The sequence below is a fragment of the Symsagittifera roscoffensis genome, chromosome 4 (assembly GCF_963678635.1).
Source record: "Symsagittifera roscoffensis chromosome 4, txSymRosc1.1, whole genome shotgun sequence".
NCBI classification, from domain to species: domain Eukaryota; kingdom Metazoa; phylum Xenacoelomorpha; order Acoela; family Convolutidae; genus Symsagittifera; species Symsagittifera roscoffensis.
The window spans coordinates 62,015,547-62,043,529 of NC_087065.1; the positions used below are offsets into that span (position 1 = coordinate 62,015,547).

General features: G+C 34.9%; 1 protein-coding gene across 3 annotated transcripts; it reads right to left on the reverse strand.

Moving 5' to 3' along the window:
* Positions 1-7: 7 nt before the first annotated feature.
* On the reverse strand, positions 8-27,933 carry LOC134843642 (uncharacterized). 3 transcript variants are annotated; one of them, XM_063859834.1, is made up of 14 exons: positions 27,719-27,933; positions 27,561-27,638; positions 27,408-27,458; positions 24,443-24,707; positions 22,684-23,384; positions 20,760-21,499; positions 18,638-18,906; positions 15,870-15,968; positions 14,532-14,585; positions 4,236-5,697; positions 3,561-3,609; positions 3,288-3,481; positions 1,811-2,019; positions 8-387 (listed from the first exon to the last, which is right to left on the reverse strand). In XM_063859834.1, exons 7-14 carry the CDS (start codon positions 18,833-18,835, stop codon positions 202-204), a joined length of 2,451 nt encoding a protein of 816 aa, XP_063715904.1. In that variant the 5' UTR covers positions 18,836-18,906; positions 20,760-21,499; positions 22,684-23,384; positions 24,443-24,707; positions 27,408-27,458; positions 27,561-27,638; positions 27,719-27,933; the 3' UTR covers positions 8-201. The 3 variants fall into 3 exon arrangements, with proteins under 3 accessions (XP_063715904.1, XP_063715905.1, XP_063715906.1); XM_063859835.1 differs by lacking the exons at positions 14,532-14,585; positions 15,870-15,968; positions 18,638-18,906; ... (4 more) ...; positions 27,561-27,638; positions 27,719-27,933 and adding an exon at positions 6,351-6,663; XM_063859836.1 differs by lacking the exons at positions 14,532-14,585; positions 15,870-15,968; positions 18,638-18,906; ... (4 more) ...; positions 27,561-27,638; positions 27,719-27,933 and adding an exon at positions 6,153-6,275.
* Between the last annotated feature and the right edge of the window lie 50 nt (positions 27,934-27,983).

Consider the following 27,983-nt stretch of genomic DNA (forward strand, 5'->3'; position numbering starts at 1 on the left):
TTCGAAAAAAAAGAATTTTTTTTACAAAGTTGGAAAACAAGTAATTTAAAACAACTGACACTGAAAGTTACATTATAATCAATCAAACAGTAAAATAGAAAATTTGGAAGAGCTGAAAGCATAAATATAAATGATTTAATTCACTGTTTTGTGGCAAAAAACTGATTATGAAATTTTCTAGTCGGTTGTCTCACACGACTCTCACACATTGCTATCCAGCACAGACCTTGTCTTGTTCGATCTGGAACAGTCCTCTAAATGAGTCATAGCTTGTCCACTGACGAGGTCCTGTATGAAGTTGTTTTTAATTTCAACTCGCATCGGCAGACCAGATGAGTCACACTTCGATGTACTGTACATGCCCAAACGGATGCTCAGGCATTTCTTCTACGAAACAAAACGAATGTTCATTAAGTACCGATTTTTAGTTAATTCAAACTTGGTGACAATATTGGTGGCCTATGATGGTTCGGGTTTTTAGAGAATTTGTACGTTTTTACAAGCAAAAAACAATTTCCGCAGTCAAATTGTAAATAATTCAGGAGAACCGGTAGTTGATCAAGAAGCCCATAATAATCCAATCACGATAATTACGAAAAACAACTCAATTTTCAGTTTTTTTTTTAGTTAGAAGTGTCCGAATTAGGTTTAAAGAATGAAAAAATTAGAAGCAATAAAAAGTAGTAGAAATAAATTGTAGAAAGTTTTTATATTATTAGATCTTTCGATAGACTCATTTACATTTTAATAAATTTACACGATGAGATGGAAAAACAACTCCTAGCGAAGAATGGACAATTTCAGCTGGACCAACATCGGCCGAAAAAAAATGCCAAGAATTTGTCATCAACAATAAATATTGCATCTATAGAGTTGCAAAACTTTCAAACATACAGTATTAAACAATAAGAGCAATTCACAACTTTAAAATTGTTTTTTAATTAGTAGATAAAATTGAAGTAGTCTTAAAAGCATCAAAAGACAAGCAGCTAGATTAGAAGAATTACAAGTTAGACTTTAAGGTTAGAACATGTAAGAATCTTTCGTGAAAAAAAAACATGACATGAAAAACTCTTAATTTACTCCGTTCATTAACACTTGGTAACGAATAAAATATCACTCATTTTTTTTGAAATAATCAATAACAGACACGGAACATAGCCGACAGACAGTTGGAAAAGAGTCAATGAAAGCAAAAAAAACTGAAAAACTGACTTGTTTGTTGGAAAAACTTCAATTTCCAATTTCAAAGTAGAAAAAAAAATGTATGGCCTTAAAGCTCTTTGAAGTTCTAGAACAATTTATGATTGACAATTTTCTTTAATAAAATTGACCCAATTTGAGAAAACTGGGTTGTGGTAAAATTTTTACTTCGCAGAGAAATCTGGTAATTAAAATCCATTTTCGAAATTAGAAGTCTCACGTTTTTCGAGACCTTTTACATTTTTGCTGTTCAATACTGGAATTTGTCTCCCTTTTAACAAAAAAATGAACTGAACTTTAAAAAAATAAATCAAAAGTCAAACCGCAAAAAAAAAATTTGAGCCTGAACAACCTTCAGGACCCCTTTTCTTAACTAGGTACAAAATTCGTTACTAGGTACAAAATTCCATATGCTTAATCGCTGAATTAGTTCTATAATGGGGGTGGCGATTCGTAACTAGGTACCTAAGGAGCATAGTTAAGGAGATACTTGAGTGTATTCACTTCGATCATTGACACAATCATCTGCTGTATCAAAGAAAAAAATTACCCCAATTACGATAGTTACAAGGCTATTTGACTTAGAGCAGTTATGAATCTTTTATACCGTTTCTTTCATCTCTTTCGTTTCGGCTATATCCTCTGACTCATTTTGTTGACATTTTTTTCTGATATTCAGTGCACTCAGCATTTGTGTCAGCAAGTCGAACACCAGCTCGAAGCCACTATGAATCTTCAGTTCCCGACCTGTTTCTTCTCCTGAGCCAGCCATGCACATGTCCAGCATCTTCACTTTCTTACTCGCGTCCATGCGTTCTATAAATTTATATTTAAAAAATTGATCAACCGATCAATTCCCATATCAATTTAGAGGAATTAAGTACAGGTTTTGTAGGAGATGACTTCGAGGGCGAACAAACTGATCTAATTAGTCCAAAAAATAAATCGAAACCAAATTATGATTAGTATTTTAAGCTTTATAACAGGATAAACAGAGAGGCGAAGCTGCACTTCACAAACACTACAGAGAACACGACCAAAAAAGCAGCTTTATAAAGTGAATTAAGAAAAATAGAAATAAGCCTCGAATTAGTAAAACTTTGCTACGTATAGGATTCGAGCCTGTGATCTCGAGATTTGGAGTCGCACGCCCTGCCCGCTCGCCCACGAACTCTTACCGGCAAACACTGGTCACAAATAAAGCAGCTACATATGCTGATAAATTGCCAAATATGCTGATATGCGATGAAGCAAAAGTGGAACCAAATACAAATATACAAAACTTGGCAAGTATTATTTGGAATATAACAAACTAAAGGCATCCACGCTAACTTTGCATGCAAAAAATTGGAAAACATTAAGCCATATAATGTAAAAATTAAGCATTTTAAAAATTTGCGAGATCTATCGAGTTGGAAAATTTTCGAAGTCATTGTAATCTGATTTATTGTAATTATTTTCATTATTGTGAGGATATTTAAAGCAAATAGCTTTTTTCGGTTCATTTGAGCAATGAGAACTGCATCAAAGGTGTTAACTTATTAATAATCATATGTCAAATCACATGCTATAAAAAAACTGTAAATAAGCCCCAAAGGTGGCATCAATAGTTGCGACTTAGGTTAGAAAGAATAGTCGTACTATTACACTCCGCTCACTAAAGTCGCTAGTGTAAATAGCTATTCGGTATTTAAAATTTTTTCCGGCAGTATATTCAGCGCGCTTGCTTGAACTGAATATTTTACGCGGAATTGATGTTGCAAATTAATACATGCTTGGGGAGGACATTTAACGGTAGGTCACTTAGGAGGAGGGGGAGATTGTATTTTTGTGACAAGAACAACAGCATCTAGGAACTTGTACTTCGTGTGATTAAAACAATTGATCTTCTTTTACGCATTCATCAACATTCTGATCTTCAAAAGGCAATAACAAAAACTGTATTAATAAAGAATTCAGGTTCACGTTCGCGGGATGTACCGAGTATGAAATTTTATGCATTTTGCCAGCAATTGAAACCAAAGTAAGGTGCAAAATCGAGTGTTTAATTTTTTACAGGTCACTGGGCATACGTAATAACCCACTTTTTTCTGCTGCATCTCTAGAGTGGTAGCCCTTGCATATTCGGTAACAGTAGAGCCTCCAACACAGCATAGCTGCAATGTCTCTATTGCCAACTGCTCGCTCAAGATTATCAGGGGGATCGTAGCATTTCCAAATGAAAACAATTCCCGATTGCCCGAACGTCTCTAAGCACTTTTGCACATTGTCGTTGTCTCTGAAAAAACACAGGTTACGCAGGCCTAAGCAATAATATACGTTATTAATTTGTTGTTTCAACGGAAATGTAAACTTACACAGGTTCCCCATTATGAAGATTCACTGCCTTAAGCTTTGTTTCGCCAACTAAAACAGAGATAAAGATCAAAAATAACTCAAGTAGCCGGTGGCTGTTGATGTAGCAGAGAATGTTACGACTCTAAATATGTCTACAAAAATATAAGACATACGAGCACCCGGTTGCTGTGCAAGCAGTACACAATGCTCTGACTACATTTCGTCTCTGAAAAACTTGATTCTGTGTATTTTTCACAACAACTATGATTGACTACAAAGAAATTAGGACGGCCGTGGTTGTTAACTTCAACAATAAAAAATAGAATTTGTTAACGCAAGCAAACACAGCAAAATTCATGAAAAAAAAACTGCAAAACCAACGCTTAAACATGCTTGAAAATTACATGCAAATCAGCAATGAAGGCGCTTCACGTGATAGGCCTTTATGTTGTGCAGTTGGAACATTTAAGAGCGTAGCCTAGATGCTAGAAGTTTTGTTGCGCGATTAAATTGGTTTCATCAAAGCAAAAACTTCAAACCAACTTATCTAGACACCGCTAAAACGTTTCCAAGAACATGTTCACAGCAATCAATAAATTTCCAAAATTTTCGAATGGAACTAATTTTATGTTAGGGAAATCAAATCTAAAGATTTTACCTGGAACAATCATAAACATGCTTGAAATAAAACTTACGTCTCGAGGGTCCAAATCTATGCACGTCCTCGAGATCAACTTCAGAGTTAGGATTGGTTGAGACGAATCTGAAACCTCCTTTACTTTTGTTTTCATACACAATTTCTGTTTGTACTTTACGCATCTTTTCGTCTTTCCTCGCACGAATATAAACGTGCACAGTCATGTCCTTGATGAACGGTTTCCATGAGTTTTTAACTTCTTGGTGGTATTGTTTTAGCAGCTGAAAATCTTCGTCTGCTAATCGATCAAAGTTTATTTTTTCCTCTGTTTGCAAAAATCGCTCAAACGTTTCTAAATTAGCTCTTGGCGTACGTAGTGGTGTTTTATTGGGTTCCTCCTTCAATTGAAACGACCGATCGGAACCCGATTCAAAAAGATCTGCCGGATCCCATGGAGCAGCTAATTGGCTACGATTCTCTTGAGAATATCGATTCTCATATGCCCCCTGAGGAAAACTCTCAGAGCCATGATAGCTTATTGGATCTTGCTTTACAAAAGGAGAGGCTCCAATATCCCCAGTAGCTAGTGCATCAATGTCTCTGAATTCGCTAACCAACTGTTCAACTTTAGACATCTTTGTCGGCGGAACAGAAACCGAGGAGGATCCACTGCTCCCAGGAGCATTTTGGAAACAGAGATACTGGTTATCCGGAAACCGGGACGACTGCAAGCTCGGGTCATTAAGCAAGCTCGGGTCATTCGGCATTTGACAAAAACTAGTTGGTTGGGTAACACTCTGCTGCATTTGTGTCACTGGTGGCTGTTGTTGGAACTGAAATCGTGTGGTACTACTAGTTTCCATTGGCATGTGTACACCAGCCGAGTCGGGCAGCTCGTTTTTTGTGAGACAGTAGACTGGATACTGATTAGCCTGAAGTTCAGACATTGTAGCCTGTGCTTGATAGTTACTTTGTGAATGCCAATTTTCTTCACTGAGAAAAACGAAATTGGACTGATTCTGATTAAAGGTCTCGTTTTGATATGGAACATGTTCCTGCTGCTGCTGCGCTGATGTTGAAGAGGATACGGTACCTGATGCAAGCACCTCCATTCCACAGTGCAGAGCAGTACATTTAGACGGGGAATTCTCAATTTTGTATTCATCTGGACGATGCAATTGCGGCTGGGGGTTCTGGCCAGCATACATTGTCGGACCATAGTTTTGTTCATGTAAAGGAAAATTCGTGGAGCCAGAAAATGTACTAGGATAAGACTCTAGATTTGGTTGTGAATAATATTGAGATGTAGTTGTAGGAGCAGCCCCCCACTGGGAATGAGTCAAGAAGTGCTGCTGCGCAGGAGGAGGAGGGGTAATGTTTTCGATGCTGGATCCCCCTTGGTAAGAGGGCGAAGGTGGAGTTATGAACTGGTACTCCTTTCGGTTCGTCTCTGACTCCCCACTGACTGATCTCAATTTTCCTTCCTTCACTTGTTTGTTCAGCGTCGCTTTCATGTTACTCTAAATACAAACTTTCGAAACTAAAAGCCACAAAATTTGCAAAGTATACTAAGTAGTATTATGCCTATGCTATTTGAATTATAAATAATTATGTCCATGGAAAATAAAGCCACCAAATTTGCAATGTATAGTAAGTGGTATTATGCCAATGCTAAAGGAGTGATAACTAATTGTGTACATGGAAAATGAACGTCCTGCCACATTAAGTTTTGATATACTATAACCTATGTTGGGACCAGCCAGATAGAATATTTGTCGATTAGCATGTCCAATGTCCACTGGAGCTAACTTGCTCGCGATTTCAAATTTTGCATCTTTTAGTCGAATATGTAGGATCTCGTAACTACCCCCGGTGTAAAAAGGGGGGGGGGGGGGTAAATTGTTTAAAAGGTTGATCCTTTCGTAAATGCTTTATCACCGTTGAAATAATCATTTTTAATGGTGGATATGCTTACCATAGTATCATAGGAGGGTAATGGATCCAATAGTTTCCGTGACAAGCACAAAAACATTGCCGTCAACAAACAGTCACCATGAAAAAAAAATTCCAGTGAAGTACCAAAAATCTTTAGTTAACCTTAGTTTACATCTGTTCAAAAATGAGGCCTTCAAAAAATTAAAACGCAATAGAGAATTTTGTATCGGCAACTCACGTGCTGCAGTTGGTGCATGAAATTCGCAAATGGTATCGATGAATGTAAGAATTTACAGAAAGCAAGCAAACAAAATAATGATTTTACCAATATCAATTTCGCGTATTTAAAGCACCACATTTTCTCAGAATTCCCTCTGTGGGTTACATGTCAGTTAAAAACAAAAACTGCAACTGCAACTAGATATTAAAGCGGTCAATTCCTTTAAAAATTCAGCTCTGGTATTAAAAGTTCAGATCTGGTATTGACATTTAATTGGTTCTAAAATTTGTACAACCATTCAAAAATATTAGTAGAGAATATTTGAGTTTTAGTTATAGATACAAAGCTATCAAGCTTAACCAAAAACTTGTAAATATCGTCTCTCAGAAAACAGAACCACCGTATCGCTGTGCTGCTGCATTACGCGCAGGTATCAGATAATTCCAAGAACAGAACCACAATTTTCACCGAAGTTCTTATTACACAGAGGCAAAGCGGAGCTTCGCAACACTCGCGATACAAAAAAATTCAAATTTTTGTTCCCCCACGATGACCATTCTGAGAAAATTATGTTGAGAAAAACAATCACCAGAATGATTATAAATAAGCATTCATAATCATGCCCCGAGAGGTGACTGAGCCGACCTTATTTGAGTACACGCCAAGTGAAGTTGTCGTATTGAAAAGGTTCAGGATTTAACACAGGCAACGCTGCAGCTTTGCAAACAGTAGCGAGAAAGCGGCAAAAATTCAAGAGCTTTAAAAAACTCATATGTAAATTTTTGGAATGTAATAAACTAAAGGCAACCACACCACCTTTGCAAGTAATAAATTGGAAAATGAGAATCCAAATTTTATATAAATTAAGCGATTGCGAAATATACCTAGTTAAAATGTTCTGAAAAAAAGTTTTTATTATCATACTGTTGTGAGAAACAAATAGCTTTCGTCGGTTCATTTCGTCGGTTCATTCCTTGATGTAACAACTAAGCTGCCGAAACATAAGCAGACAATCAAACGTCCGACAGTACAATTTTTCCCGGAATTTTTTTTTCAATTTCACGCATACTGAAAAAAAATAAGCTTCTGCCGGGACTCGAACGCCAGACTTTAGGGTCCAAAGGCCACCGCGTTACCTCTAGACTAAGTGCAAAACAGTCTCAAACTTGCTTAGGTTAGCTAATAGAGGTACTTCAAAATTTCTTACACGGGCGAAGCTGAGCTTCGCACCACTTGCGATGCAACACTCGAAAAAAATAGTCTAAATAACTTCAAAAAATGTCTTAAAAGAGAAAAAAATAATCAAAACACTAAGAAAATTAAAAAAAAACTGGATCTACTCTAGAAGCCAACAAAAAAATAATACAATAGAATGTAAAAAATTTCCATCGGAAAACTTAACAGGCAGTAAAAAAACCAAAACTGTCTGAGCGGAAACCCCTAAAGCCGAAAAAATGCTCATCAGCAATGCAATATGGGGCCCCTAAACCCATATAAAACATTCCGAAACCAATTAAACCGAGAAAAAAGAAGTTTTCACAAAGCGAGTTAGTAAAATTGCAACCAACATAAAAAAAAACAAAAAAAAATTATAACAAAAAAAATATGCTCAAAATATCTCTGTTGCAACAGAAAGGCAGAGTAAACGAATGAGTCCAAGATCCAGAATATGAGTCCTAAGCCTAAATTTAATTACGGAAAAAAGATAGTACTCGATGGCAATACCCTTGCGTATCTCAAGGGCAAAAAATGTGTAAGAAAAGTTGTTTACGGGAAAAAAAGTCTAGTTCCAAATTACAAGCCAAAGTTTTGTTCCTGATTCCATTTACGTTTTTCTGATGGCCTTCAAAGCTGAGAATAGGTTCAATCGGCAACAATTTCAAGGGTATTTAGTTCCAAATATTTAAGTGTAAAAAGATTTATGAAAGCTTGATTTTAAGAAAACATTAACCATATATAGTCTCTCACAGTCTATTATATGATTTAATTAAATGCTATTAACAAGGAAAACGGCACCAAATTAAAATAGATTTGAAGAATATACTGTATTTTACTGTAGTCGGATTATTCTGTTCCACCCGCAAAACCATTGGCTACCCTTTAAACTAAATACCCTTGAAATGACTATATTCTCAGCTTTGAAGGCCATCAGAAAAACGTAAGTGGAATCAGGAACAAAACAAGAACAAGACCGTAAGAAAGCTTTTTTAATTTCAAAAATTAAGTCAGAAGTCGTCAAAAATTGGTTTGTTTGCAACTGATGAACTGCTAACGAATTAGAGTTTCTGCTAACGAATTAGATTTTCTGCTAATTAGATTTAGCAAAAAATGGGATGCAAAATAGTATGATAGACGACGAACAAAAACACTGAAATCAGACAAAAGACTATCGCGCTCCAAAGAAAAATTTTTCGTTCAACTAAAAGAAGAAAATGGCAACCTACGGAACAAAATGAAAAAATAATCGAATAAATTACAAAATGAAAAGAATAATCGAAAATCTGACAGTCAACCCATTAGTATTCCAGAGTCTGATAAGATATATTATCCCAAAGTAATTCTCTAGTTCTCCGATACACTGATAAAATCAGACAGCAAGTTAAAAAAAGTGTACCATAGGTATATATCGGAAAAAAACAGCTAAACATAGCTATCAATCGGCAACAATTAAAGATCTTGAAGGTGTTAATCAACGATATTGCCTAGTGGCTAAAACACAAGCCTTGATAATTCATGCAGGCCACTATAAAATACATAAAGGCAAATCAGCATATGAAGCGGCACAACAAATGCGTGACATGGTCTCAAAATATATCGAAAAAAAAACACCATCTTGCAACATCACAAACTCCACTTGTAAAAACGGGTTTTTTCGGAGTCAGCGTAACAATTTTACTATTGAATCTTTCAATGAGCAACTACCAAATCTTGCAACTGAACTAGATGGCCTCTCAGTTAGACAAAAAGGGAATGTATATCTAAAAAAACTTGAGATGCACGATATATCCAAACATAAGCGGCATTCAGAAAAAGGTTCATAATTTAATGTTCAGTGGTTGGCGTCAAACGTTTTCCCTGCTTAAAATAATCGAAATCAGGCCAATGACCCGAAAAGATTTATTTCTGTCAATTGATAGTTTACAAAGAAAAAAAGCTACTGGTTCTATGAATATACCATCGTGGAGCATTCAATGTGCGAAACTTGCACCGAGTAAACACCTACAGATCCTAATAACTGAATGCACCAAGTCGAAAGCTTTTCCGGATGAGCTAAAAAAACGAACATTTGACCAGTTTATAAAAAAAATGATAGAGTAGCAGAAAATTATGGGCCAATTTCTGTGACACCAACTTCTGCTCAACTTAATGAGAAAAATTTATTAATACACTTAACTGAATATATACACAAAAATTAGCTTTTAAATGTTATGCAAATCAGTTTTCGAAAAGAGAAATATTCTGTCGACGCTCTAATTTCATTAACGGAAAAACTAAAATTAAATTGTCGCAATGAAGTTATGTCTGCAGTTGTTTTTTCGGACCTTACAAAAGCGTTCATTTCAAAATCTCACGATGTTTTTTTAAGAAAAAGATTCAACACATGGGTTTCTCAAAAACGGCTGTGACATGTTCGAAAACTTTTTGAAAAATCATCAACAGGCAGCTAAACTGGAAAATACAATATCCGAATGGGAATCATCAAGTACCACAAGGGACAGTTCTCGGACCAATAGTTTTCATCCTTTATGTTAACGATTTTCGTTCAGTTTTAAAATGCTATATGACGTCGATGCTTACATGAAAAAGAATAGTCTCTTTGATTTCAGATGAAACAAAATTTCTTTTATTCAACTGTGAAATGAGTTTCGAGCCAATTTTTCATAATAATCATGAAACTCAAAACTTAAAAATTATGCAGATGTCTATGAATTTTTTTGCTTTGTGCACGATTTAATCATCTCAAATCAAGTCAACAATTTTTTTTTCAAACGGCTTAAGGAACCTCTTCACTACATCTTGCTACGAGCTAAGCGCCAAAATAAGTTCGGATTAACTTATTTAACTCTTTAGTATTATCCCATATAAGATATAGCGCAGTTTTCTTACAAAATTTACAAATTTCACAATTGAACAGAATAAATAAACAAAGAATTTGGGAAATAGACGTCTCTTTACTCAGCAAGAAATTTGGTAAAGCACGTGATTTACTAACAAAAAGCAAAACACTTCCTACAGAGCTATTGATAACAAAAATGAGTCTTCGCAAATCTTTTGATTGCTTAAGAAATGAAAGATCAGGAAATGTTTTTTTTTGTCTAAAACGCTAAGAACGCATAGAAACTACAGATAATACACCAGAGTCGGACAAACAAACAAAAATCAGTGGCAAGAGGCTCTATTAAAACATGAAAGTCACTACCTTGAAAAATCAGACTCGTCATATCTCGCAAAAACTTGAAGACAAATTTAAGACTTACCATTTACAGAAACCCTAATCAGTATCAATTAAAAGATATCTCGGCGGATTTAGAAGTTTCTTCTACCAATTACTTGTCTTGTTAAGCTAATTAAATAATTGGTGTCACTTGCAGTTATACTTATATAGTTGATTGTTTGTAAAAGTAATCAACCCTAAATATGTTTTATTAACCAAGAGTTTACATTAAATTACCATGTTCTGCTGTAAAAATTGGGATACTATGGTTCCAACCACCCTCGATGAAATTTAATCATGTTAAAGGATGTGTTTTTTACGCCCAAAAGAAAGCGCACCGGGGTTAAGTAAAGCATCCTGTTAAACACTATCAAAAGGAATTTTTTAATAACTGAAAATTTGACTAAGTTACACGAATTAACCATATAAATTTTTAAACTCATCAGACAATATTACTTTTGCAAAGAAATCATCAACTCATTCAATTACTTCTCAGAAATATATCAGAAATTTCTTTAAATCTTATAAATCTCTAAAACCAATATCTCCTCGTCGTATTACCGAAAAGAACATAGTCGTTACAATCTGGTCTACTTGAACAGCAACTGGCTATCCGTATTTACATATACTTGCTTGTTTCCTTTTAACAGGGTAGACGAAAATAGGTGCTGATGAAATCAAAGCCAACTAATGCTCGCACGATTTGATTATGCAGTATTTGCAACTAGTCAGAGAACTATATAAGCAAAACCTTGAGATTTTACTCTAGGGTAATGGGGCAAAAACACTTGGCAGGCAAAATTATGATCCAAAATTGAACAATCCAAATCGAGTCGATGGAGTAGTGTTTACTTATCGAAAAAATGGATTAAGTTTTCAAACGTTTTTTGAGATATTTTAAATTGAAAATCATCACCCACTCACTATGTTAACTGCCATGTGATATATTACGCATAAAGCAAAGTAATAGATAGACTAAATAGCATGCCTCAATTCGAGAAACGAATAATTTTTAAGACGGATTAAATCTCCGCTCACGCGCTAGTAAAAAAAATCTCGAGCGTTTATTGCTTCATATTGGCAATCTTTAAACCCGCATAACTTAACCAAATTGATCACAGGTGAAATAGTTTTAAATTTGAGCTCAGAACAACGATACGTTTCAAATGATATTGAAAAAAACTTCAGTCATAAAATGTTAATAGAAAAAACCACCCCGAGCACAAATGTTCCGTCACTTTCTTCGAACAATAAAAACGACGATAGAAAATAGGAATAAGTAATTCCTTGAAAAAATCCTATCAAGCAAAAATCCTATTACAATTAATTCAAACTTCGGGAAAAACAAACGCTACAGCTTTTTGAAAGAAGTTTGTTTAAGTCATAGCTGCTTTTTGATCAAGGAAATTGAAAACTGCTTAAATCGGTTTTTAAAATATGAGACCAGATTTATATTCATCTTTTGCACTTTTACAACAAAAAAGCAGGCAAACTGGCAGAAAAAATTACAAAAAAAATATCAAACAAAAATTTAATTCGTTGCTCTCGAATGAAGAACAAAGTTTTAATTAGTTGGTCTCGAGTTTAAAAAAATGGATGATATATATTTTTTAAATAACGAAGGAATAAAAATGCATGCTTTGGGATGTAAGGTGATAAAAATAAGCAGACAAATGATTGTCCAACAATTAAATGTTTCCAAGAAACAATTTTTTCTAATGGAATCGAGTTGAGCAATTGGATTTGAGCACGGCCGGATTTGACTACAGTACTTCCCGTCCCGAGTATTTATGTTACATATCGGCTAAATTGGCAGAAATAATCATTGGATTTGAATTTAATATGAGGTACGGAACCGGTTACAATACCGTAACTCAAAAATGCTTCCACTACTTTTAAAATAATCATTTTTATGCTCAATCCCTTGTTATGTCAAAAATTTTGAAATTTCGTTTGACACTGAAGAAGCAGATCATCTTATAACTGTTTAAACTTCCAGAGTTTTTAATGATCAACAATTTTCAGATGTCATTGAACTCGAGCAAACATAAAAACAACTATTGACTTTCCACAAACCAAACTTGAAAAATGGGCAAATAAGTAATTTTGAATTCCACTGAGCAATAAATCCAGTTTTGAAAACAGACATTCACCTTTTAACGCACGCCATTTGTACTGTTGCTATTGGAGAGAAAAATTTTTCCAATTAGCAAAAAAATGTGAACTTAAAAAAATTAACCAGTTTCTATGTATGTATAACAGATTATTCCGAACAATTAGCCAAAAAACTCATTAAGAAAAGATAAAACTATTAAAATTTATGATGTACCGGAAACGAACCCCAGGCCACGAAACTAAGAAACGCTCCTTCTAGTATCTGCGCCATGGGCACAAACCATGAATCCAGAAACTAAAGTAAAACAGATAATTTGCTATTGCAGAGAAAATACACCAGATATAATGCTATTGATGCAAAATTTTCCCCAAACGAGTTATTTTATTTGCGACTTGGGATAGAAAAAAAGTAGACTTCGTGATATGACACTATGCTTCGCAAGTGTCAAACAGACGACGAAATCAAAAAAATCAATTCAAACTTTTTTTCCCAAAATTACAGCTAATCTTTTTGCAAAGAGCGAGTGAATAATGTAATAAAAAAAAGGAAAAAATTAGAAGCAATAATGGCTAACGTAACGTTAAAGTAGTAGTCAAATTTCATTGGAAAAATCCAGACCCAGTTTTTCTCGACACTGAGAAAACTCAGACCCAGTTTTTTTTTCGACATGACAGATTTTTAAAATTTGTTTTGAATCCAAATCACGGCGAATTGGGCTTCAATATGAGATCAAACTTAAGTTCTACTAGCTTTCCTGTAGGTAGTCAAAACTAAAATTAAAAAAAGGGCAAAAAAAATTAAAAAACGGAACCTACGCCATAGTTACTTTACACTCTTCGCCATAGTTCTTAACAAAATTTGAGCGCGGACAACTACGATAGCAAATGTAGAAACTATTTCCTGAGCAAAAGCGAGTACAAAACCGAACAAGACTGCTCGTGTCAGCTCGCGAAGCCCTGAATGTTCCGACTGCCTTTTAAGATTTATTGAGCAGCAGTAATACATAAAAAAAATTAAATGAAATAAAATAAATTTGAAATTTGTAATGAAAATCATCCCTCCACACGCCATATAAAGTACAAAAAGATAGATTTTGTTCCTTGTAACAAATCAATTATGGCAAATAAGCTTCGTTCAACCAATTTGGAACGATTTATAAGACGGATTAAATCTCCGCTTACGCGTTAACAGCGCGAATTATATTGCGCGTTAATTGTCCCAAATTGGTCAAAATGTAAATCTTTAAACCCTCATAACTTTACGAAAAATGATCACAGGTGAAATCTCTTTTCAAATTTAAGCTCAGGACAACAATACCTTTTGAATGATATAAAAAATTCCGTCAAAAATGGCTAGTTAAAAAGTCGAAATTTGTCTGAAGAAAAAAAACCCACCCCGAGCACAAATATTCCGTTACTTTCGTATCGAAAGTCGGAACAATTAGTTAAATAAGTCTTCATTTTGGTCAATTTTTTTGCGTCTTTGCACATTTCTTCTTTAAAAGCGTTATTAGCTATTAATTCGTTCTATGACGTAAAATGTGACGTAGGGAATGAAATCTGAATGCATAGCCACAAAAGCGACCAAGCGTTGAAGATTGACTTTTATACCATCACCGATAGCGAATGAGTGCTATTTACGAACTAACCTTAGCTTTGTCAGGAGAGATGCCATGTTTGCGAGACACATACTTTGCGTAGAGCTGAAACATGAACAGAGGATTGGATAAAAAATCATCATGAAGAATCCTATCCATGTCTATCAAAATATTAACAACTCGATGAAGAAAATAAGCGTTAACATATAACCAGAAATTCAAAATTCCAAGTGTTTTCACACGTCGCGACATATTCAGACTTCATACAAATTTGATGTTTTTAGAAAATAGAAATGAGAGTATGTTAACAAAAAGTGTTTCAAAGAAACATGATAAAACTCCAATTAATTAATTAATTTTTGTCAAATGATCGTTTTTTTTCTTCGCAAAACCAAAAGCAAGGCACAAATTTTATTTTACAGTTCTCAGTTCGACTAGAGCCTTCTCGAGCAATAAGCTGAAATGGAAAAGCTAGTTTGCATGGAAAAACGGTCACTGAAGGGAAATTCAAACTCTCTTTACGGTATTTTGAGTAAAGCTACAAAAAAATTGTCATTGCCGAAGCCAGTGTAATGACGTATAGTGAAAACTATAATGAGAACTTACAATCGTATGATTTGACTATCGTATAACGTATAAACGTATTATGACCTTGCTTTCATATGAAGATCGTCCAACTGTATAACTTGAAATTCATTTTGTATTCCAATCAAAATTATTGTCATAGATTTTGAAAGCTAAAAGATCGCCTCCATAATCCTTATCAAACGAAAAAAATTTTGTACCAAAATTGAGAAAAGTTATGAACAAAAAATTCTAAAAATAACGAAAAAAACTTCAATTTTTAAAATTTTCTGATACACTTGAGAACAATTTATACACATGAGGCAAAGCGGAGCTTCACACATTTTGCGATAAGGGACAAATGTTGAAACAATCATTGCCAACAGAAAGTTGCAAAGGAGTCAATGAACGTAGCGAAACAGAAAAAAAACGGACTTGTTTTTTGAAAAAATCTCAACTTTCGAATTCCTAACAAAAACATAAAGCTGAAACATGAAACGAGGATTAGGGGTAAAATCGACACGAGGAAAATCAACAAGTTCCTATCTTAATAGTGATTTGGGAGAACTCAGAAATCAATTTGTGCCGAGCAAAAAAGCTGTGCGCTCCCCTATTGATGGGCGACCAAGGTTGGGCGACTAGCAGCAACAACCTAAAAAAGGTCGACAAAATTCCTCGAGAAAATCCTAGATCTGCCCCTGATCCAAACTACCAAAAAATAATTCATTTTTCATAGCATTAATGAAAAGGCTGGGCTTTACATTGAAATTTTATTAGACAGATCATTTGCTGTAAAAAAACGTTGCGTAATTGTAAGACATTTACCTCAAAATGACTCTTAGATTTGCATCCAGCTTCTGGTTCAAATTGATGCTTGTTTTCCGTCTTTCGATCGTCGAAGAGCTTGATGAAGAAAATTTGTTCCTGAAGCAGTCAAAAGAGAAACTGTTAGTTATTTAAAATTAGAAACATTAGCCAAATGATAGTCAAGGGTGAATTATCGAAGTGAAGACCGTGTTGTTTTTTGTTGTAGTTATTTTAAGAAAAAAATGAAACTTATTAGCGCTCAAATTTAAATGCTCACAGTTTGACGTTTGATTCATTTTAAGTTCCATTCAAATTGATTTCCAAAATGAATTTGAATTTGAGCAATAAAAATATTCATAAGGGCAAACTAAGCCATATGAAAAAAGTTACTACGCCTGTAGGCTTCGCACCGCCAACTTGCAAATTTAGAGCCTCACATCTTTGAATTTGCACCATGATAGCTTGGTGCCAGGCGAAAACTAGCCATCATCAAAGCAGATGAGATGAAATTAAATTGCTAAGGCTATGCAGCAGAAATGAGCCCTTATTTGCGAGTTAGGTCGGGAAAAAAATATTTACGAGTTAGGTTGCTTGTAGAAAAACTAAGCTATAGGCTAATAGGGCCTGTTTCTGTTATTGTTTCGAGTTCTAAGCAGCACAACAATACAACACGCCTTACAAACCTTGCTGATGTTCAGAATTAAACATTGCGTGGTGTTCAAATCGGATTCATACGATAGGAAGCTCACTAATCAAGCAGCAGAGAATGTTCCGATCACATTCATTAAAAAATAGAAAAACAGTTTTTTTTATTTTCTTACTGTCGTTTTTTAAGCGGGTAGTGTGATTCGAGAACTATACACTTGCGTAGAAAATTAGTCAAATAGCCATGATGGACAGCATTTGCATTCAAAAATGAAAAAAACTGTTTGCAAAATAATTTTAAATTTCTTTTAGAAAAACTTTTTTTTTTGCCAAACAAAAACCCACAATAAACATCCACAACTACTTTTCTTTATAATTAAATCAGTGGTACCTTTGTGGTACCTGATTCTGTGTAGAAAAAAAAATAAAACACATCCGAATAAAGTTCCTCCCCATTTACAATGGTCGGAACAAAAAGGGAAAATACCATGATGTAGTAATTTAGGCGAACAGGCACAAGCAGACACGCGATAATTTGGTAGTACGCCAGTAAATCACTGTATCAGTTATGGAAAACGCGCTGACCCGATCAGTGAATCAAAACTGCATTATTCAACACAGTAGCGAAACTGCAGGACCGCAAACACGAGCGAGAAAGCGGCAAAGATTCAGGCGCTTTAAAATGCGCAAAATTCAAATTTTTCATGTAATAATTTGGAATGCAACAAACTAAAACCAACCCCACTAAGTTTGCATGTAATAAAATAAAATGTATTAGACCAAACAGTGTATAAATTATTCTTTTCAAAAATCTGGCGAAGTATATCAAGTTAAAAAATTTCTGCAATAGGATTTAAGTTATTATCCTGTTGTATGAAGTAAATAGCCTTTTTCGATTCATTTGATGAATTAAAAAGCATCAATTGCGTAAGCTTATTACTAATCAAATGTCAAAGCATGTGGGATTATACAGCTAATACATCCTACTGATTCAAAAAACGCCACGAAAAGTAGCACTTACATTTGCGACTTAGCTTAAAAAACGTTGCATCGTACCTTACACTATGCTACGATGGTGAATCACATGAACGAAATAAAACAAAAAAAAATTCTTGCCACGAGCACCACGGTTCTAAAATTAATCTTCTAGCTAATTCATTAAATCTTTGATTGCATGCAATTGATCTAATTATTACGCAATTTGGTTCAAAAATCTGGTATTTTATACTAGCACTTCGGTGTAAAACTGGCAAAATCACTGTTCCTGGTCGGAATTCCTAAAAAGGAATCCAGTCGAGTCCTAATAAAAACTTTTCAAAAAGATAAAGTCCATTGCCCGATGACTACAGCATTTACCAGGGTAGTGAAAAACAGTGAAAAATATTTAGTACAAACTTCGTATAATTTTATACGCAGATAATTATTGAAACTAAAACCGTTTTTGAAACCAAGCACCCGTTTTTTGTAATTTCAACTTCTTGCATTATTAAAGGTCACATTTGAGCTCTGCGTGGAAAGCGAAAATCAGAAATGAGCTCCAGTAAATCAACAACCAAATCACTTAGCCGACAGACAGTTAGAAAAGAGACAATGAAAGTTTTTAAACAAAAACCCAGCCTTCGAATTGAAGAATAATAGTATATAGCTTCAAAGTTCTTGAATTTTAAGAACAATTTATGATCGACAGTTTTTTTTGATGCAATTATTTCAATTTGAGAAAACAGGAGCAATATAAAATGCTTTTATTCCTATGGAAAATCTTAAATCAAAACCGCAAAAAAATCGAATCCGAGCGTGAACCAATAGTAAAACTTTTCCTGAAAAAAGTAACAAAAATCATCAAGACCTAGATCAGAGTCATCACTAAGCGTGGCCCTTTTTCCTTATCATCCCCCATCTGCAAACTTTTCCCCCATCTGCAAAGTAAAATTACTGTTCCCACCAACCGATTGTTATGAAAATTGACAAGCTAACTAATTGGGTCATGACAAACATATTTGGTTTTCATAATTCACCTTGTTAAAATCCTCATTACACCATAAAATTGATGCTGATGTGAGGTGGGGGAGGAAAAAAAGCCCTGAGCGTGATACGTTTGAGGAGCGGTGATTACATAAATTCGGAACAACAATTTTACTTACATTTATGTCCACCCATCCCACTAGCTGCTCTCTATAAACATGGCACCATAGTGGTTCCTCTACTGGTGGAAATTTAAATCCACATCCTATGGTTTTACAGTCGTGATACAGCATTTTTCTCAGGAAAACGAGAAAATTCATTTTCTCTTTGTATTCCCCGCTGGCTTGAATCAGATTGTTTTCAAAGTCAATGTCCATTTTTCAAAGTCACAAGAAAAGCTTGTTGTTGTCTAACGACTGAATTAATTTAGCATTTGATCCAAATGGGGCCTGGAAAAATAGACGACTATCAAATTAGACGGAAGCACTTACAAGAAAATAATATATATTTGCTAAACTGCAATTCTGAGAAACAACAACTGTTATTCCTGCGAATCGCAGAGGAGCTATCAGTAGGACTTAACAAGCCTGACGAAGGATAGTCCATTTGTATTATCTCCCAACAATTCAGACTGTGTTATTTTTGCAGAGCGAAGTTTTTTTTAGGAACCCAAGGCCCTTTTTTGCTTCTAGAACTTACAGGTGGTACAATTATTGCAGCCGAAATTGGTCTGGCTGTAGTAAACCTGGAGCTAGAGGTCCAGTGAGAGCTCGTCCTCACATACTATCATTGCCATGGCATGAGATCGGATACACGATCTGACGTTTTCAAAGTGAACGCCTTCCACTATGCTCGCATAGATGCAAAATTTCAAAAAAATTTTGTCGAAATACCGCGTTGGACAAAATCACCAATGGATTTAGATTTTTAAAAGATGGCGGAACCAAATTCGGTTGTCACTACTGATGCGTTGTATCCAATTTTAACGGAAAATTATTGACCAGTTTAGAAATCAAGAAATCCAGGCGACCACAGTCACGAACCCGACCTTATATATATATAGCTCCGGAGAAAATTAAAAGCAAAAAAATTGACTAAATATATATTGCTATAGCAAAACCAGTGAATATGATTTACGAAGAGCAAGTTAAACTGAATTCTGGAATCGAAAATCCGACAGAGTAACTCAAAAATGGCAGCGAATTACTGAAATACCGAATCCGACGTTGGCCAAAAACTCCAGGACGTGAAAATAGATGGTATGTGAATTAAAACAGGCAATTATCAAGACTTTTTATTATAAGATGTTTGATTGGTAAATTTTTGTTCGCCGAAAAATCAGTTTTTTTTTGGAAAAAGCAAACAATTTTCATGCGGCGGTACTTTGAGGACTGCATCAAAACCATTTCATCATTTTTTTACGTGTAGTGAATGATCGCTAAGTTACATCACTCTGGACTATAGAAAGGATACCAAAATCTATGAGAAGGTAACCACTCCTAATCACGTTACCCGTCTCGTAATCAGATTTAACCGAAACATTTCCTATTTTTTCCAATAACTGTGGTAAGTTTCTTTCGTATGTTGAAATTGGATGGAAATCCGCGGTCCTAGACTGAAAAACAGTTTTAATGCAGTTTTGAAAGTACTGTCACATGAAAAGTGTTTACTATTTACCAAAACTGCCGACTTTTTGGCAAACAAAATATCACCACTCCAACCTCAAAGAATTTCTTTGATTGTTGCATATTTTACGCTAAATACCTACCATCGATTTTCACAGCGATTTTTTGGAACTTTTGGCTAGCATTGGCTTCGGTTTTTCAGTATTCTGCTGCTAATGTTGTGGTCTCTTGTGGATTTTCTATTTCAGAGTTCAGTTTAACGTGTTCGTCATAAATAATTTTCACGGTTTTGCTGGATCATTTTCTTCGTCGTTGTATTTAGGGTCAAGCTTGTGACTGTGATTGCGTGAAATTCAAATAGTTTTCGTAATTTCCGAATTTGTCATTGGTTTCCGTTACAATTTGGGACAACGCATCAATAGTGACAAAGACAACCGTATTTGTTTTTGCCATCTGTTTTAAGTGACAATCTATCATCGATGATAATTTGTCACCTTCAATTTTTTTTCTCACAAATTTTGAATCTTTGCAACTGAAACTTCATTGCAGGCTGCAAACAATTAATGTTTCCACCCGATGACAAATCACTTATGTCTGCTTTCTTATAATTATAGTTAAGCCGAAACATCTATTTTCCTTTGAGGTGCTTCCGTTTTATTTGATTGTTGTCTAATTTCCTAGGCCCCATCGCAATTCTCAATTTGTGACACACATCGATCAAAATTGACTTGAAGTCACTGTGCTTCACTTCATATATTCATGATGTCGACTACTAAATCGTTCATTCTCAGATATCTAAAAAAAGATGTCTCGCAAAACCACAGAAACCTGAGGAATTTCTCGAGTCTTTTTTCACTTCGGCGAATGCCTATTTGACATTCTTCGCCTCGGCCTCTGATCTTGGCTACCTTGCAGTTCCAAACATTTATTAAGTACAATCTTGGGCAACTCGCCTTACCAACTGGGTGCTCAGGGAACTCGCTATACAAACCAGTGAAAATCAACACTCACATGCATGCATGCAAGTCAAAATACATCCTTCGTTCAGAACTTCCTTATTGGAAATTGAAGTTATTCTATGAACTCAGAATTCTTCAGACGAAAGTTAAAGTTTCAAAAATTAACAAAACTGCACAGCAGCCAATCGGCGCATCATCACACAACTCAGTACACAAGAAAGTATTAAATTTTAATTCTCGAAGAAAAAATAGAGCCAGCAAAATTACTGAAGATACTATTTATTATCTATTGCTGCTTTCTGTAGACCTCGAGACTGTTGAACTCAAACCGACCCTAATCTAGTCGTAAATTCGTCACGTAACAATTCTTCAATCAAGTCATCAACTATTTCGATCCTGATGGGAACGCCCACCTTGTTGAACTGTAGAGACCCATTTCAATACACTGGCGAAGTCGCTAAAACCAAACAAGGAATTAAAACAGGCGCAGTGAAGAAAATATTAGAAAAATAGAGTTCCGCATTTGTTTTCTCCAATCATCAGCAAAAAAAATATTTAGAGAAAAAAAATCAAGCAACAAGTAATATTCACATCGATGTTTTAAACAAAGAGGCGGAGAAAAGCTTCGCTTCCTTGCGATACAACTCAAGCATAGAATGACAAACTAGTAGCCACAAATTCAGACGAACCCAGCTTAAGTGACAAAAAGTTTGAAGACGAGCTAAATCTACCAACGAGATAGAACTGAAAAAGGGCAATGAGATCAAAGATAATCGAACTCGTACCTACTGGTCAAAAGCCACATGCCTTAACCACCCGCTTATTTGTGAATAATGTTGATTAGTTAGGGCGTCTTGTTTAATCACACTTAGGCTTCCAAATCCACTTTCCCAAACATCTACAGTCTGCAATGAACAGCCTTCAATTGAAACAAGCAACTATACTTGAAGTAAAAGATAAAAAAGCTGCAGTGCATTTCTTAACGAATCCTCGCTAAGTTTTTTTGGAAGTTTGTTGCAGAGTTCCGCTTCCAACGGCACAAAGTCTACCTTCAACAGGTTCTGACCCTTTAAAATAGCATACTATTTTGATTTAAAAGTACAATCAATCATACCTAGTCAGCTACAAACAACGGAAAAACTGATTGACTTCAACTTTGAAACATTTCGAAACGGAAATCTCTGATCAAACTAAAAATCATTCACATCTTATGGGCAAATTCCAATTTCAATAACGGATAGTGATTTGCCTTTTTTATCAAATGAATTTGAATGGAAGTTTAAAAAAATCAAGAGTCAAACCGCGGAAACACAAATTTGATCAGGACTTTTTTTTCCAAAAAAAACACTCATACGCCGTAATAAATGTCTCCGCTTCCTTCACTGACACTTGAAAGCAAAAAAAAAACAGCCGTAAAACTAAAATTAAATGCGTTCATTAACAGTTAAAAACGGCTCAGAACTTCGAAACGCTATATTGTGAAAAACATCCATCTTTATGAAGCTTAAATTAATTTTAAGCGACACCAATTAGTGGTATTGCAAAAGATTGCCAATCTTTTTCTTGAACTGTTCCAGATAGAGTGGAACCGTAAGAACTGAAAAAAGTATAGCCTCAAGCGGCAATTCAATATTTTCTCACTTAGTGTCGGTCTGAAGCGCTGAACATTGTCCATAGTTTCATCTGAGAGTACTGCTTTTGCCAGAACTCGGAAGCCCCGAGGGTGATCTCTATCAAACACCTTGTTTATCGTAACATATTCACCCATAGCTTGGTCTTCTCTGAGATCCTCAAACACTCGAATGGTGATGTTTTCAATCGCTCTCCTTACTGCTCTTTTCTTCACTCTTCGCCAGCTATCGCCATACATTTGTATAGCTTCAGCCTAGTTTATTTTGAGATCCAACAGCCCAGTCTCTTCCTCATTGTAGACAAAATGGAAGAATTTGTACGGTGAACTTGAGCTGTTTCAAATTGCGATGGAGCAAAATCAAGTGTCTATTGATACGGCAAGGTTTTCAGTCCCAACTGATTTCGGATGTACGACTTCATAGCCAAATAGATCATTTTCATCGACATCGAAAGATTCGCTAAATAATCGATATCCTCGGATGAAGCTTTCTCGATGATATTTGCTTTATTCGAAACCTCGGCTGTCTCGCAGCTTCCTGCGACAGTTCGTTGGCTTCGCGTGAACCCAGTTGATGTCATTATTTGCTATTTACCTAACTATTTGAATCACCATTGCAAAGACACCAGGTTTTGGACGTTCATCGACGGCACATGTCGCCGAATGAGTTGAACTTAAAGCTCCATTTAGATTTTTCATCGGTGACTTCTGGCTGTGCATCACGTTAGTACACGAATCATGAGAATGAAAATGTTGAAGTGATTGCTATTCTTGTTTAAAATTTATTTCATTTGAATTTACAAGGAAACGTTTTTTTCTCATGAAAACTTTAATTAAAAAGTTGCGTTGGTTAAATATACATTGGGTACTAAATAAAATTGTCGTGAGTTCAAAGTCGTAGTTTACACTGGCATGCAAATAAGCAATTTACCACATCCTATTTCCTAAACCACTAGAGCCAGTGAACGAAAAAGCTATCTTGAAATGAACCAATAGAAATACATCTAACGATAGGACTGTTTGTGTATCTTTATCAAAGGGAAATCTAAAATCCAACTGTTCCACTAGCTGTTCCGACCATTGAAAATGGGGGAGAACTTTGTATTCGGGTCAGTTTTAGTTTTTTTTGCTTTTTGTTTTCCACATAAAATCAGGGTACCACAAATAATAATCGGACTGGGTTGAGTGATATATCATATTTAAGCATTTTAATTCTTAATCGAACCACATTAAAAAAATTCCCAACATTTTTTTTCTAGTGTCGATTAAAAACCGGCTAAAAGCTTTGCTTTTTCGCCTAATTTCGAGCTTATAAGGTGAGCGTTCAGGCTTACAATAGCTTATTTAAGCTTAAATTAGGCCATGAAAACTTAGTTTTACTGAAATAAAGTGCTCAAATATTTTCGAAACAAAAACTTCACAAAATTTCTGCAAAAAAATTAAAAAAAGTTTTTGAAAATTGTTTAAATTGTTTTTACTATTTTTTTCCCGTTTTTCTAGCCATTTTTCTACAAAAACTCTTTCCCAAATTGGCCTATTTGACAATGACTCGCATTTACCTAATTTCTTTTTTTTATTCAGATTTTTTATGATACCACAGAAAAAAAACGACAATAATTTGAAACAAAATTTTAAGACTATGGTCGGATAATTTATGTGGTACTTGCACAGTAACCAGCTATCCTTGTTAAATATTGACTTCTTTCCAGAATTGATCCAATAAAAAATCTATAATTTTACTTATTTTGAATGTTCATTCAATATTCTCACTCTTAATTATTGCAATATTAGATGCGTATTCATTTGAAGCATGCTCATGCACAAAACTGGGAGTGCATAAAGTTTTTCCATTATCTGGAAACACGCTTATATTCGGATAGATTTGCGGCGGATTCTTCTGAACGAACTGATAAGTTTTCTCATTGTTCGGGATTTGACTGTTGTTCGGGATCAAATCCAATCGAGGCGTCGAAACTTTTCCTCGTTTATCTTTCACAGAGGTACAGCATTTGCGGAGATTGGCCTTCATGAGATCCTAATTAAACCATTACACATTTCAAAATTATCGAATTGCTCCATCGTTTTTGAAAAGCCACACTGAAATAAGAAGGAATTTTACAAGGGAAACTTTATCAGGTTTTTAAACATAGGCTAAGCTGCGCTTCGAAATCATTTGCGAGAACACAACCAAAAAGCAGCTCTATCAAGGTAAATAATAAAAAAGTAGAAATAAGCCTCCAATTAGCAAAAATTCGGCCACGTGTAGGACTTGAATCTGCGACCTACTGCAATCAGGAGATTTTGAGTCTCATGCACTATCCCCTTAGCCACTCAAGCTTAACAACTGACAAACACTAGTCACAAATAAAGGAGCTACCTATGCGAGCACCAAAAACAAATTGACTCTTTTGCAATTAATAATTTGGAATAAAACAAACTGAAGGCACCCACACTAACTTTGCATGTAACAAATAGCAAAGCATAAAACCACATGTATAAAATTACGCATTTCAAAAAAAATGAGATACATTGCGTTAGAAAATTTTTGAAATCGAGATTTAATTAATGTTGTTGAAAAAATCACTTTTTTTGGTTCCTTTGATGATTTAAAAATGCATCAACTGTGTTAACTTATTACTATTGAAATGTCAAAGCACATGCTATCAAAAAGCTGCGAAAGTGCCCCACCATTATTGGGGTGCCGCACAAATATTTGCGACTTAGGTTGGAAAAAAGGAGGTTCGTACTAATACACAAGCTTTGCAAGTGTAATTATGAAATCCGAAATGCAATATATCTGATTTCAAAATACTTGTGGTGCGTACGATACGGGAAAAAATTAATTTATATCAAAAGAAACAGTTTATTTCTCCACATGAAAAGTACTTAATCATAGAACAATTATCATCAGAATACAACTTGGATGATGAAGGGAAGAGATTTAAGGCATATCTAAAGCCTTCTTAGTGCCTACGCAAAAAGTAGATATTCGTTGAGATAAAATAATGAACAAAACAATTACTTTTTTTTTTTACAATGATCTCTTTTTGATATTTTCTGATTCAGATAACTTCAGTTGATATTCTTCCATTGGAACGCTGAATGATAGCATATGAGGTATCCGCTTTAGCTAATCACGGAGCTCAAAAAATTTTAAATATTTGTTTGAAAAAAAAAAACTTTTTTTTTCAAAAGTTTGAAAAACGTCGATATCTCGAAAATGACACATGCCCAAAACTAGTTTTTGATTTTCTAGTGTTGTAAGAAACTTTTTCTCCTGGACATTTTTATTTAAGAGGGGCACTGAAAAACGTTGATAAGACAAAAACTCCAATAAGTCATAGACGTAGAGACCATGAACATAACATTCAACGAACGACTGCAAACCAGCATTTTTCTTTTGAAGTTAAATCATTTGCATAACTTCTTTTTGCAATGACCGAAATTTTACATTAGAAAAACTGTTTCCCCCATTAACAAACAAGCGCTACGATATACTGTATGCCAGGTTTTGTATTCGAAAGCAAAAATTTAGCTGAAACTGATTTGGGAAATATACGCCGTTTTGGAGATCACTCCAGAATTTTTTCAATTCATTTTTCATTAGTCGCTGACAATTTGACAAAAAAGAAGAAATATTCGTATACAGTTACTAGGTAGAAATTTCATTTGAGTATATGATTATTTCATTGTATACGAGGACTACCAGAACTTATTTTTACTAGAAAATCTAGGTTGTCTTTTCACTCCATTAACTATTCAATGGGACTGAAAATAGGGGGTGCGCACAGTAAACTGATGTTTCAGTAAATTATCAGATCAGTAAACCAATTTACGTGATAAATACATCGATTGCGGAATTTAAGTTTTATAGAACAAACTTTCCCTGAGCTGAAACAATGTTTTAAAACTACGAGGCTCATGGGAAGAGCTATTTTATTTCATTATTTGATTCAGTTTTTGTTTTCTGGAAAACAAGTTGTCATTTGGTAAAATTCTCAGTTTTTAGCTCATGTGATTACGTAATTGAATAACTAATTTTCAGTTTACTGATGTGATCCGACGTTTTTGAATTTCTGATGATCCATCGATTTACTGACCTACCACCGAAAATAGATACCTGATGAACCTGTGTTAAGGGCAGCCAATCGGATATGATATTATTTACATTAACTCTACTATCTTCCTGATAAAAAAAACTTGAGAGCAATTTTAAACAATTGCATCGCATTCCCCACGTTTTCATTCCTTTTAGATGATTTTTAATGAAACAATTTACGAATCACTAAATAATTAAAATTTGAAAATTTTATCAATGCCAAGCTTTAAACAATCCATTAATTCTTCTTATATATGACTCTCACTGATTTTGACGAAGTTCGAAAGGCCTGATATAGATAGATTGAAACGCTTTTTGGCAACTGTGAAAACGTGGTCGCATAAATTCTCGCAAAACGTGGTCGCACAAGAGTTTGCCGCAATATATTAGCAACAACATTAGCAATACATTAGCAACGTCACGTGAAAGTAACATATTTTCATGGTTAAGCGCTGAGCACCTTAGAGAGAAAAAAAAGTTCGACATACGAGTCAGCGGTAAATTTTAATGCGGGTTATAACAGAAAATAGCGCCATCTTCCATCGAAAAAAGCGCCATCTTCCATCTCCGTTCTTGTTTTTAACGCTTCAGTTTAAAATTTCAAATTCGAAAACCTCAAGACAAAATCATACTTACTTTTGCAATTGAAATATCTGAACAATCTCTGGCGATTTTCTTCCTGTACAGCTGAAACAAAAAAGCTATAGTAAGGCGGAAAACGAACGAAAAAGACACTGGGTTCATGAAAGAAGAAATAAAAAGCACTGGGTTGGATCTTTATTTACTTACTTCAAAATGAGCTTCGTCCACCGGTTGATTTCTGTTTGCACCTCTCATATCCTCAATTTTGATGACAAATATCCCCTTCTGATTAAAAAGCCATTTGAAGCAACCACAAAATCAAAAAAAATCAAAATCGATCATTTTACAGCGATTCAAATACTTACTTCTTGGTCTTTCCATTTGACTAATTCATGTTCGCTTCACAGAACTTCACAGAACAAGCATCTTCTCCCTGGGAACTCGATCAACGTGTATGTGCAGCTTTCTCGGTCATGATTCAACATTTGCTTTAAAAGTTCCGACAAATCTATTTTGGGCTCAGGGTTCGCAACGGATCCCTCGTGCTCGTCCATATCTATATAATTAGCTAATTACATTCACCCTAAAATAACGCTAGATTAAAAGCAAAAAGGAACTGTATGAACCCAG